Raw genomic sequence first — 13,094 nt, 5'->3', positions numbered from 1 at the left:
CCCACTGTTAGTCTCAGCAGCAGGCTGGGTCCCAGAGGATTCCCTCTACATGAAAGCCCGTCCTTCTCTCCTCTCCTCTCCAAATGAAAGAGTCGTCTCACAGCGAAACAGGGATAGCCAAGTGAAAGTGTGGAATAATGAAATGAAAGACTGAACAAAACAGGATACACCTCCCTTCATGCTAGCTTCTATAACTCCAAACATGCAAGCATCAAATATCCCTCTCGAGTTCCAGAAAAGAATAGAATATCTTCTACCACCACTCCCCCCTCCATCTCTTCTTGCTTTTCTGTGTTCTCTCTCTCTCTCTCTCTCTCTCTCTCTCATCTCTGACAACAACAGTAATGCTAAATTAGCAGCTGGCTTAATTGCCATGTCTTGGCAGAGATTTCAAACCCAATCTGCTCTCCCTATCTCTTCTCCCTTCTTCTGTCTCTTCTCCCTCCCTCTCCCCTCTCTCTCTCTTCTCCCCTCTCACCCTCTCTCTTCTCCCCTCTCTCTCTCTTCTCCCCTTTCTCCCTATCTATTCTCCCTTCTTCTGTCTCTTCTCCCTCCCTCTCCCCTCTCTCTCTCTCTTCTCCCCTCTCACCCTCTCTCTTCTCCCCTCTCTCTCTCTTCTCCCCTCTCTCCCTATCTCTTCTCCCTTCTTCTGTCTCTTCTCCTTCCCTCTCCCCTCTCTCTCTCTTCTCCCCTCTCACCCTCTCTCTTCTCCCCTCTCTCTCTCTTCTCCCCTCTCACCCTCTCTCTTCTCCCCTCTCTCTCTCTTCTCCCCTCTCTCCCTATCACTTCTCCTTTCTTCTGTCTCTTCTCCCTCCCTCTCCCCTCTCTCTCTCTTCTCCCCTCTCACCCTCTCTCTTCTCCCCTCTCTCTCTCTTCTCCCCTCTCTCCCTATCTCTTCTCCCTTCTTCTGTCTCTTCTCCCTCCCTCTCCCTTCTCTCTCTCTTCTCCCCTCTCACCCTCTCTCTTCTCCCCTCTCTCCCTATCTCTTCTCCCTTCTTCTGTCTCCCTCCCTCCCTCTCTTCTCCCCTCTCTCCCTATCTCTTCTCCCTTCTTCTGTCTCCCTCCCTCCCTCTCTCCTTCTCTTCTGTTGTTCCCTGTATGGAGCTGTTTGTGTAGCGGCAGTGGAAAGACCCTTCCTTGGTTGATCCCAGTGTGTTGTCCTCTCTCTGAACTCTCCTAACTAAACTGAAAACTTAGCTGAAAACGAGGGGTGGCGGGAGGTCCCTCCCTTGAGGTGTTATTCTTGCAGATGAGAGACGATGCCTGATGGCGCCGTCTTTGCTGTGTGTGTGTGAGTGGAGCAGTGTGTGTATGTGGTGGTGGGGGGGGGGGGGGGGGGGGGGGGGTGTAGCGCACGTTTGTGTGAATTTGTGTTCCTTTAAAGCCATGTTCTTATAGCCAACTCATTTGAAAGCCTACCCCTCCCTTCTCGTTCTTTCTCTTTCTGTCCTACACTCCATTATTTAACCTTTCCACTTCTGCCCCATTTTCTCTCACACACTCCCTCCTCCCTCTCTTTTCTCTCACACACTCCCTCCTCCCTCTCTTTTCTCTCACACACTCCCTCCTCCCTCCTCCCTCTCTTTTCTCTCACACACTCCCTCCTCCCTCTCTTTTCTCTCACACACTCCCTCCTCCCTCTCTTTTCTCTCCTCCGCCGAACCACTCAAAGTATTGCATATTTAAAGTTCATTTCATTTACTCTTTTTTTATCTGTCGTACTCTTTGCCCTGTTCCTTTTCTCTTTAAAATCCATTTAAAATCCATTTCTCTATAATTTCCCTAAAATACCTAATACCCTTCCTCCCTGGCCCTCCCAGGCATCGCCTCGTTCCAGTGCTTGGCGGCTCCGGTCATGTGGAACCCTCGGGGCCCTGACCTCAGTAACTGCACCTCTCCCTGGGTCAACCAGGTAGCCCAGAAGGTAAGACCTCCACCTCTACTAGTCCCTCTGTTGGGGGCCTCTGGCCCTGCCTCTGGCCCTGGGTGTCTGTGTCCATATGCACACTGCCATTAGCATGTCTCCAAGGCTCTCCTGATTAAAACCCATCACCACCATATCAGGTTTTCACTCATTAGAATGACTCATTTCAACTAGACCCATATTCAAATGCATCCACTCTTCATCCTCCCCTTTCTATAGTTAGTCTTTCACCCTATGGAAGGAAATTAATGTCAAGATAATGGAAATACTATTTTTATTGAGTATATTTAAAGTATATTAAAACATAATTGAGTTACAACTATTTTATTGAGTATATTTAAAGTGTATTTTTTATGAAAAAAAAAACGTGAGTCTACTCCGCACCCTCAACTTACCACTCTCAACCATCAGCAACCCCCAACACACACTCCTCTGTGTAGTACCCAGTGGTGGAAATGTGTGTCTCTGTGTAGATAAAGAGTGGTGAGAATGCTGCCAACATTGCTGGGGAGTTGGTGAACCACACACGGGGGCGGATCCACGCTGGTGATGTCAGCTCGTCAGTGCGTCTGATGGAACAGCTGCTGGACATACTGGATGCCCAGCTTCAGGCCCTGCGGCCCGGCAACAAGGAGTCAGCTGCACGCAACTACAACAAGGTAGAAGACACACACGTGCAAACACACACCACACACACACACACACACACAGATAGATGTACACAAACACAAAGTTGTACAAACACACACTTACCCATAGACCCATTCACACACACTCACAGACAAACAGAACTGGGTGTTTAAAAATGCACGCTAACAGACCCATAGTGTGTAACATCCCTCTAGACTTGCAGTTTGCCATTGTTTTGGTGTTACAGTACCCTATAGACGTGTACTGTAACACTATTGTCCTCCCTCCTCTCAGCTCCAGAAGAGAGAGAGGACCTGTCGGGCTTACATCCAGGTAACCTTCCCCTTTAATCCCCACACTTTAAATGGACAATATCTTCTAGCCTACCAGTGTACTGACTACTGAGAATAATGTGGGAAAGATAACCCCTAGCCTGTAGTAGACGTATGTGTGTACTGTATAGGATTCCTTTAGGCTGAGATATATCATGTAATGTGTTCAGAATCATTCTAGTTGCAGGTGGAGTGCGGTGCAGCGGTGTGTGTGTGTGTGTGTGCGTGTGTGTGTGTGTGTGTGTGTGTGTGTGTGTGTGTGTGTGTGTGTGTGTGTGCGCTGTATGGCTGATATCTCTCTGGATGCCTGAAATATGTCTGTAATATTTCCTCAGGCTGCTGCTTTCTTTGTAGTTTTTCCTCATGTTCATAGTATCTCTCTGAAATGTGGGGCGGAGTAATAGAAGCAGTAATAATGTTTCTGTGACATAACTCAGCTAGGTTTCACTGTAATGTTACTATAGTGATATACGTTGCTATATGAGACTTGGCTGTGTACTGTTCAGTACAGTATGATATCTCTGGCTATGTGTAAGGGGTCATTTGATAGAATGAAATGATCCTGTGTGTGATATCATAGCATGTATGATGTATCTCTACATATGAATGATTTCTGTCATCCTGCAGCATATGTGTTCCTTAACCTGTCTGTTGTGGAACAAAATACATACACATCTGCAGGGGTGTACGATGTATGCAAAGTCTGCTGTGTTGTAGTGTGTCACTAGTGTGCCCTTGTTTAGCATTGGTTGTACTGTAACTTATGAAGCAACACACATGTAATAGAGTATATGGTCAATATAAATAATTAGAATGGTTTTAATAGGTTTAGTGTAAGGGGAAATGTATGGTGATATATGGTAAGGGGAAGGGGAAATGTATGGTGATGTATGGTAAGAGGAAGGGGAAATGTATGGTGATGTATGGTAAGGGGAAGGGGAAATGTATGGTAAGGGGAAGGGGAAGGGGAAATGTATGGTGATGTATGGTAAGGGGAAGGGGAAATGTATGGTGATGTATGGTATGGGGAAGGGGAAATGTATGGTGATGTATGGTAAGGGGAAATGTATGGTGATGTATGGTAAGGGGAAGGGGAAATGTATGGTGATGTATGGTAAGAGGAAGGGGAAATGTATGGTGATGTATGGTAAGGGGAAGGGGAAATGTATGGTAAGGGGAAGGGGAAGGGGAAATGTATGGTGATGTATGGTAAGGGGAAGGGGAAATGTATGGTGATGTATGGTAAGGGGAAGGGGAAATGTATGGTGATGTATGGTAAGGGGAAATGTATGGTGATGTATGGTAAGGGGAAGGGGAAATGTATGGTGATGTATGGTAAGGGGAAGGGGAAATGTATGGTGATGTATGGTAAGGGGAAGGGGAAATGTATGGTGATGTATGGTAAGGGGAAGGGGAAATGTATGGTAAGGGGAAGGGGAAATGTATGGTGATGTATGGTAAGGGGAAGGGGAAATGTATGGTGATGTATGGTACGATGAAGGGGAAATGTATGGTGATGTATGGTATGAGGAAGGGGAAATGTATGGTGATGTATGGTAAGGGGAAGGGGAAATGTATGGTGATGTATGGTAAGGGGAAGTGGAAATGTATGGTGATGTAGGGTAAGGGGAAGGGGAAATGTATGGTGATGTATGGTAAGGGGAAGGGGAAATGTATGGTGATGTATGGTACGAGGAAGGGGAAATGTATGGTAAGGGGAAGGGGAAATGTATGGTGATGTATGGTAAGGGGAAGGGGAAATGTATGGTGATGTATGGTAAGGGGAGGGGGAAATGTATGGTACGGGGAAGGGGAAATGTATGGTACGGGGCAGGGGAAATGTATGGTGATGTACGGGAAGGGGAAGGGGAAATGTATGGTGATGTATGGTACGGGGAAGGGGAAATGTATGGTGATGTATGGTAAGCGGAAGGGGAAATGTATGGTGATGTATGGTAAGGGGAAATGTATGGTGATGTATGGTAAGGGGAAGGGGAAATGTATGGTGATGTATGGTGATTGTGTGAAGAGCATAGAAGTGCAGCTGTAATTCTCTCCCTTCCACTGTACAATGAAGAATACTCAATTGACCCTGTGCGTGTCATACAGGCCTGTATAGTACAAGAGAATCACACGATGAATCAAACATACAGGCCTGTATAGTACAAGAGAATCACACGATGAATCAAACATACAGGACTGTATAGTACAAGAGAATCACACGATGAATCAAACATACAGGCCTGTATAGTCCAAGAGAATCACACGATGAATCAAACCTACAGGCCTGTATAGTCCAAGAGAATCACAAGATGAATCAAACATGCAGGCCTGTATAGTACAAGAGAAACACAGAGATGAATCAAACATACAGGCCTCTGTTATAAATTGGATAACAGGTCAAACGTCTACTATAAGAGTAGAGCAGCAGAAAATGTAATGTACAGCAGTAGCATGTGTAATGTAATGTACAGCAGTAGCATGTGTAATGTAATGTACAGCAGTAGCATGTGTAATGTAATGTACAGCAGCAGCATGTGTAATGTAATGTACAGCAGTAGCATGTGTAATGTAATGTACAGCAGCAGCATGTGTAATGTAATGTACAGCAGTAGCATGTGTAATGTACAGCAGTAGCATGTGTAATGTAATGTACAGCAGCAGCATGTGTAATGTAATGTACAGCAGTAGCATGTGTAATGTAATGTACAGCAGTAGCATGTGTAATGTAATGTACAGCAGTAGCATGTGTAATGTAATGTACAGCAGTAGCATGTGTAATGTAATGTACAGCAGCAGCATGTGTAATGTAATGTACAGCAGTAGCATGTGTAATGTAATGTACAGCAGTAGCATGTGTAATGTAATGTACAGCAGTAGCATGTGTAATGTAATGTACAGCAGTAGCATGTGTAATGTAATGTACAGCAGTAGCATGTGTAATGTAATGTACAGCAGTAGCATGTGTAATGTACAGCAGTAGCATGTGTAATGTAATGTACAGCAGTAGCATGTGTAATGTACAGCAGCAGCATGTGTAATGTAATGTACAGCAGTAGCATGTGTAATGTAATGTACAGCAGTAGCATGTGTAATGTACAGCAGTAGCATGTGTAATGTAATGTACAGCAGCAGCATGTGTAATGTAATGTACAGCAGTAGCATGTGTAATGTAATGTACAGCAGTAGCATGTGTAATGTAATGTACAGCAGCAGCAGCATGTGTAATGTAATGTACAGCAGTAGCATGTGTAATGTAATGTACAGCAGCAGCATGTGTAATGTAATGTACAGCAGTAGCATGTGTAATGTAATGTACAGCAGCAGCAGCATGTGTAATGTAATGTACAGCAGTAGCATGTGTAATGTAATGTACAGCAGCAGCATGTGTAATGTAATGTACAGCAGCAGCATGTGTAATGTAATGTACAGCAGCAGCATGTGTAATGTAATGTACAGCAGTAGCATGTGTAATGTAATGTACAGCAGTAGCATGTGTAATGTAATGTACAGCAGCAGCATGTGTAATGTAATGTACAGCAGTAGCATGTGTCATGTAATGTACAGCTGTAGCATGTGTAATGTAATGTACAGCAGCAGCATGTGTAATGTAATGTACAGCAGCAGCATGTGTAATGTAATGTACAGCAGTAGCATGTGTAATGTACAGCAGTAGCATGTGTAATGTAATGTACAGCAGCAGCATGTGTAATGTAATGCAGTGTAATACAGTAGTGTGAACCTTAGCGCCCCTCTGCGTTGCCAGGCGGTAGTGCAGACAGTGGACAACCTGCTGCGTACAGAGGCTCTGGAGTCGTGGCAGGACATGAACACTACGGAGCAGGCCCACACCGCCACCATGCTATTGGACGTCCTGGAGAAAGGAGCCTTCCTATTGGCCAACAACATGTACGGCAACCGTTTCACCGACCGGGCCCCCAATATCGGTAAGAAATAGGGGGAAATGGAAGCAGTGGGGTGCATGCATGTGTGTGATTAGTAATTGTAATTAGTAGCAATAGTAATTCCAGTAGGTGGATAGGTGTAGAGCAGGGCATGCTCAATATCCTGGAACAACTCTAACCATTTGTTCCCACGTACCTGTGTGTGTATCTTAGATCTGGAGGTGCACGTGTTGAACACAGAGATGGACCTTCAGGACCTGTCCTTTCCTCAGAACTACGTGAGCGACAGCACCATCCAGCTCTCCGCCTCCACCATCAAACAGTACAGCCGCAATGGTCAGTAACCTTATCACGGTCATCACAGTCAAACCCTACAGCGCTCCCGTTCACTTCATGACCTGAGTTATGGGCTCTGGTCTCCCGTTCACTCCATGACCTGAGATATGGGCTCTGGGATCTCCCGTTCACTTCATGACCTGAGTTATGGGCTCAGGATCTCCCGTTCACTCCATGACCTGAGATATGGGCTCGGGGATCTCCCGTTCACTTCATGACCTGAGTTATGGGCTCTGGATCTCCCGTTCACTCCATGACCTGTGATATGGGCTCGGGGATCTCCCGTTCACTTCATGACCTGAGTTATGGGCTCTGGATCTCCCGTTCACTCCATGACCTGAGTTATGGGCTCAGGGATCTCCCGTTCACTTCATGAACTGAGATATGGGCTCTGGATCTCCCGTTCACTTCATGACCTGAGTTATGGGCTCAGGGATCTCCCGTTCACTTCATGACCTGAGTTATGGGCTCTGGATCTCCCGTTCACTTCATGAACTGAGATATGGGCTCTGGATCTCCCGTTCACTTCATGAACTGAGATATGGGCTCTGGATCTCCCGTTCACTTCATGACCTGAGTTATGGGCTCAGGGATCTCCCGTTCACTTCATGACCTGAGTTATGGGCTCAGGGATCTCCCGTTCACTTCATGACCTGAGTTTTGGGCTCAGGGATCTCCCGTTCACTTCATGACCTGAGTTATGGGCTCTGGATCTCCCGTTCACTTCATGACCTGAGTTATGGGCTCAGGGATCTCCCGTTCACTTCATGACCTGAGATATGGGCTAGGGGATCTCCCGTTTACTTCATGACCTGAGTTATGGGCTCTGGATCTCCCGTTCACTTCATGACCTGAGTTATGGGCTCTGGATCTCCCGTTCACTTCATGACCTGAGATATGGGCTCGGGGATCTCCCGTTCACTCCATGACCTGAGTTATGGGCTCTGGATCTCCCGTTCACTTCATGACCTGAGATATGGGCTCGGGGATCTCCCGTTCACTTCATGACCTGAGTTATGGGCTCTGGATCTCCCGTTCACTTTATGACCTGAGATATGGGCTCTGGATCTCCCGTTCACTCCATGACCTGAGATATGAGCTCAGGGATCTCCCGTTCACTTCATGACCTGAGATATGGGCTCAGGGATCTCTCAGTCAATGTTTCCATTTGCATTTTCATGCGAGTCTAAAGTAATCTGCATGCAGTTGACCAAGTTATTGTTTCATAATAACAGGCCAATCAGATTAATAAAAGCGCTGAGACCATTTCTTCCTTGATGGTTTCCTAACAACACTCCAAATAGAATAGCTGGAGAGGCGTGTAGATGACTATCACCCACAGCCTGACAGAGCAATCTCAGCTCTCGCTCTCTCTCTCTCTCCCTTGCTCCGTCTCTCCACCATCGTATACCCCTCTCTCATCTCTTCTCCCGCTTCAAGCCCCCCTCCCCCTCCCCCTCTCCCTCCCTCCAGTCCTCCACCCATCCCTCCATTCCTCCTCTCCCTCCCTCCAGTCCTCCACCCATCCCTCCATTCCTCCTCTCCCTCCCTCCAGTCCTCCACCCATCCCTCCATTCCCCCTCTCCCTCCCTCCAGTCCTCCACCCATCCCTCCATTCCCCCTCTCCCTCCCTCCAGTCCTCCACCCATCCCTCCATTCCTCCTCTCCCTCCCTCCAGTCCTCCACCCATCCCTCCATTCCTCCTCTCCCTCCCTCCAGTCCTCCACCCATCCCTCCATTCCTCATCTCCCTCCCTCCAGTCCTCCACCCATCCCTCCATTCCTCCTCTCCCTCCCTCCCTCCAGTCCTCCACCCATCCCTCCATCCCTCCCTCTCCCCCTTCTCTGTTTTCTGTCAGCGCTCGGCTCTGCAGTGGGAGCCAGATTAGAATGATTGAAACAAACGCACATGAAAAATTCATATGGAATAATAGGAGATCTGTGAATGCTTGAGGGATGAATGTTCCATTGCCCTCCACATTAAATCTCCCCTCTTTCCCACCAGTCAAAATGAAACGGTTCTTACCATCATTGTAACCTTCACTAACTCTCTCTCTCTCTCCCTCTGTCACTCTGCCTCTCTCCCTTTCCTCCTTTCCCCCTTATCATTCCCCCTGTCCTCTCTCTCGCTATTTCTGTCTTCTCTCTTTACTATTCCTCCTTTTCCTCTTTCTCTTTTGTCTCTCCTTCCCCCCTTCCCTCTCCTTTACCTCTTTATGTTCTATCTCTCTCTCTCTTACTCTCTCTCCTTCCCCCCTTCCCCTCTTTATGTTCTATCTCTCTCTCTGACTCTCTCTCCATCCCCCCTTCCCCTCTTTATGTTCTATCTCTCTCTCTGACTCCCTCTCCATCCCCCCTTCCCCTCTTTATGTTCTATCTCTCTCTCTTACTCTCTCTCCTTCCCCCCTTCCCCCTTCCCCTCTTTATGTTACTATCTCTCTCTCACTCCCTCTCCTTCCCCCCTTCCCCTCTTTATGTTCTATCTCTCTCTCTTACTCTCTCTCCTTCCCCCTACCCCTCTTTATGTTCTATCTCTCTCTCTTACTCTCTCTCCTTCCCCCTTCCCCTCTTTATGTTCTATCTCTCTCTCTTACTCTCTCTCCATCCCCCCTTCCCCTCTTTATGTTCTATCTCTCTCTCTTACTCCCTCTCCTTCCCCCTTCCCCTCTTATGTTCTATCTCTCTCTCTTACTCTCTCTCCTTCCCCCCTTCCCCTCTTTATGTTCTATCTCTCTCTCTTACTCCCTCTCCTTCCCCCCTTCCCCTCTTTATGTTCTATCTCTCTCTCTTACTCTCTCTCCTTCCCCCCTTCCCCTCTTTATGTTCTATCTCTCTCTCTCTGACTCTCTCTCCTTCCCCCTTCCCCTCTTTATGTTCTATCTCTCTCTCTCTTACTCTCTCTCCTTCCCCCTTCCCCTCTTTATGTTCTATCTCTCTCTCTTACTCTCTCTCCTTCCCCCCTTCCCCTCTTTATGTTCTATCTCTCTCTCTTACTCTCTCTCCTTCCCCCTTCCCCTCTTTATGTTCTATATCTCTCTCTTACTCTCTCTCCTTCCCCCTTTCCCCTCTTTATGTTCTATCTCTCTCTCTTACTCTCTCTCCTTCCCCCCTTCCCCTCTTTATGTTCTATCTCTCTCTCTTACTCCCTCTCCTTCCCCCTTCCCCTCTTTATGTTCTATCTCTCTCTCTCTGACTCTCTCTCCTTCCCCCTTCCCCTCTTTATGTTCTATCTCTCTCTCTCTGACTCTCTCTCCTTCCCCCTTCCCCTCTTTATGTTCTATCTCTCTCTCTCTTACTCCCTCTCCTTCCCCTCTTTATGTTCTATCTCTCTCTCTTACTCTCTCTCCTTCCCCCCTTCCCCTCTTTATGTTCTATCTCTCTCTCTTACTCCCTCTCCTTCCCCCCTTCCCCTCTTTATGTTCTATCTCTCTCTCTTACTCTCTCTCCTTCCCCCCTTCCCCTCTTTATGTTCTATCTCTCTCTCTCTGACTCTCTCTCCTTCCCCCTTCCCCTCTTTATGTTCTATCTCTCTCTCTCTTACTCTCTCTCCTTCCCCCTTCCCCTCTTTATGTTCTATCTCTCTCTCTTACTCTCTCTCCTTCCCCCCTTCCCCTCTTTATGTTCTATCTCTCTCTCTTACTCTCTCTCCTTCCCCCTTCCCCTCTTTATGTTCTATATCTCTCTCTTACTCTCTCTCCTTCCCCCTTTCCCCTCTTTATGTTCTATCTCTCTCTCTTACTCTCTCTCCTTCCCCCCTTCCCCTCTTTATGTTCTATCTCTCTCTCTTACTCCCTCTCCTTCCCCCTTCCCCTCTTTATGTTCTATCTCTCTCTCTCTGACTCTCTCTCCTTCCCCCTTCCCCTCTTTATGTTCTATCTCTCTCTCTTACTCCCTCTCCTTCCCCCTTCCCCTCTTTATGTTCTATCTCTCTCTCTCTGACTCTCTCTCCTTCCCCCTTCCCCTCTTTATGTTCTATCTCTCTCTCTCTTACTCCCTCTCCTTCCCCTCTTATGTTCTATCTCTCTCTTACTCTCTCTCCTCCCCCCTTCCCCTCTTTATGTTCTATCTCTCTCTCTTACTCTCTCTCCTTCCCCCCTTCTCCTCTTATGTTCTATCTCTCTCTCTCTGACTCTCTCTCCTTCCCCCCTTCCCTCTCCTTTACCTCTTTATGTTCTATCTCTCTCTCTCTGACTCTCTCTCCTTCCCCTTCCCCTTCCCCTCTTTATGTTCTATCTCTCTCTCTCTTACTCCCTCTCCTTCCCCCTACCCCTCTTTATGTTCTATCTCTCTCTCTGACTCTCTCTCCTTCCCCCCCTTCCCCTCTTTATGTTCTATCTCTCTCTCTTACTCTCTCTCCTTCCCCCTTCCCCTCTTTATGTTCTATCTCTCTCTCTGACTCTCTCTCCTTCCCCCCCTTCCCTCTTTATGTTATATCTCTCTCTCTCTGACTCCCTCTCCTTCCCCCCTTCCCCTCTTTATGTTCTATCTCTCTCTCTCTTACTCTCTCTCCTTCCCCCTTCCCCTCTTTATGTTCTATCTCTCTCTCTCTGACTCTCTCTCCTTCCCCCCCTTCCCTCTTTATGTTATATCTCTCTCTCTCTCACTCCCTATCCTTCCCCCCCTTCCCCTCTTTATGTTCTATCTCTCTCTCTGACTCTCTCTCCTTCCCCCCTTCCCCTCTTTATGTTCTATCTCTCTCTCTCTTACTCTCTCTCCTTCCCCCTTCCCCTCTTTATGTTCTATCTCTCTCTCTCTGACTCTCTCTCCTTCCCCCCTTCCCTCTCCTTTACCTCTTTATGTTCTATCTCTCTCTCTCTTACTCTCTCTCCTTCCCCCTTCCCCTCTTTATGTTCTATCTCTCTCTCTCTGACTCTCTCTCCTTCCCCCCCTTCCCTCTTTATGTTATATCTCTCTCTCTCTCACTCCCTATCCTTCCCCCCCTTCCCCTCTTTATGTTCTATCTCTCTCTCTGACTCTCTCTCCTTCCCCCCTTCCCCTCTTTATGTTCTATCTCTCTCTCTTACTCTCTCTCCTTCCCCCTTCCCCTCTTTATGTTCTATCTCTCTCTCTCTGACTCTCTCTCCTTCCCCCCTTCCCTCTCCTTTACCTCTTTATGTTCTATCTCTCTCTCTCTGACTCTCTCTCCTTCCCCCCCTTCCCTCTTTATGTTATATCTCTCTCTCTCTCACTCCCTATCCTTCCCCCCCTTCCCCTCTTTATGTTCTATCTCTCTCTCTGACTCTCTCTCCTTCCCCCCTTCCCCTCTTTATGTTCTATCTCTCTCTCTTACTCTCTCTCCTTCCCCCTTCCCCTCTTTATGTTCTATCTCTCTCTCTCTGACTCTCTCTCCTTCCCCCCCTTCCCTCTTTATGTTATATCTCTCTCTCTCTCACTCCCTATCCTTCCCCCCCTTCCCCTCTTTATGTTCTATCTCTCTCTCTGACTCTCTCTCCTTCCCCCCTTCCCCTCTTTATGTTCTATCTCTCTCTCTCTTACTCTCTCTCCTTCCCCCTTCCCCTCTTTATGTTCTATCTCTCTCTCTGACTCTCTCTCCTTCCCCCCTTCCCCTCTTTATGTTCTATCTCTCTCTCTCTTACTCTCTCTCTTACTCTCTCTCCTTCCCCCTTCCCCTCTTTATGTTCTATCTCTCTCTCTCTGACTCTCTCTCCTTCCCCCCTTCCCTCTCCTTTACCTCTTTATGTTCTATCTCTCTCTCTCTGACTCCCTCTCCTTCCCCCTTCCCCTCTTTATGTTCTATCTCTCTCTCTGACTCTCTCTCCTTCCCCCTTCCCCTCTTTATGTTCTATCTCTCTCTCTGACTCTCTCTCCTTCCCCCCCTTCCCTCTTTATGTTATATCTCTCTCTCTCTCTCACTCCCTATCCTTCCCCCCCTTCCCCTCTTTATGTTCTATCTCTCTCTGTCTGACTCTCTCTCCTTATTATGCTCCCTTCACACACTATTTCGGTT

The 13,094-nt window shown here is 47.4% G+C and overlaps 1 protein-coding gene across 2 annotated transcripts in view; it reads left to right on the top strand.

Moving 5' to 3' along the window:
• Positions 1 to 13,094, top strand: part of LOC109886818 (adhesion G protein-coupled receptor L1) — a 220,864-nt gene that overhangs the window by 168,595 nt on the left and 39,175 nt on the right. For both annotated transcript variants that reach the window (XM_031828040.1, XM_031828039.1), the window contains 5 exons: positions 1,821 to 1,924; positions 2,398 to 2,583; positions 2,849 to 2,887; positions 6,653 to 6,833; positions 7,005 to 7,127. In XM_031828040.1, coding sequence (XP_031683900.1) covers positions 1,821 to 1,924; positions 2,398 to 2,583; positions 2,849 to 2,887; positions 6,653 to 6,833; positions 7,005 to 7,127 — 633 coding nt within the window. The remainder of the gene's footprint in view (positions 1 to 1,820; positions 1,925 to 2,397; positions 2,584 to 2,848; positions 2,888 to 6,652; positions 6,834 to 7,004; positions 7,128 to 13,094) is intronic.

This window comes from Oncorhynchus kisutch, linkage group LG6 (genome assembly GCF_002021735.2).
Source record: "Oncorhynchus kisutch isolate 150728-3 linkage group LG6, Okis_V2, whole genome shotgun sequence".
NCBI lineage: Eukaryota > Metazoa > Chordata > Actinopteri > Salmoniformes > Salmonidae > Oncorhynchus > Oncorhynchus kisutch.
Note: the sequence above shows the minus strand (reverse complement) of the source record. Positions and strands in the feature narration are given on the sequence as shown.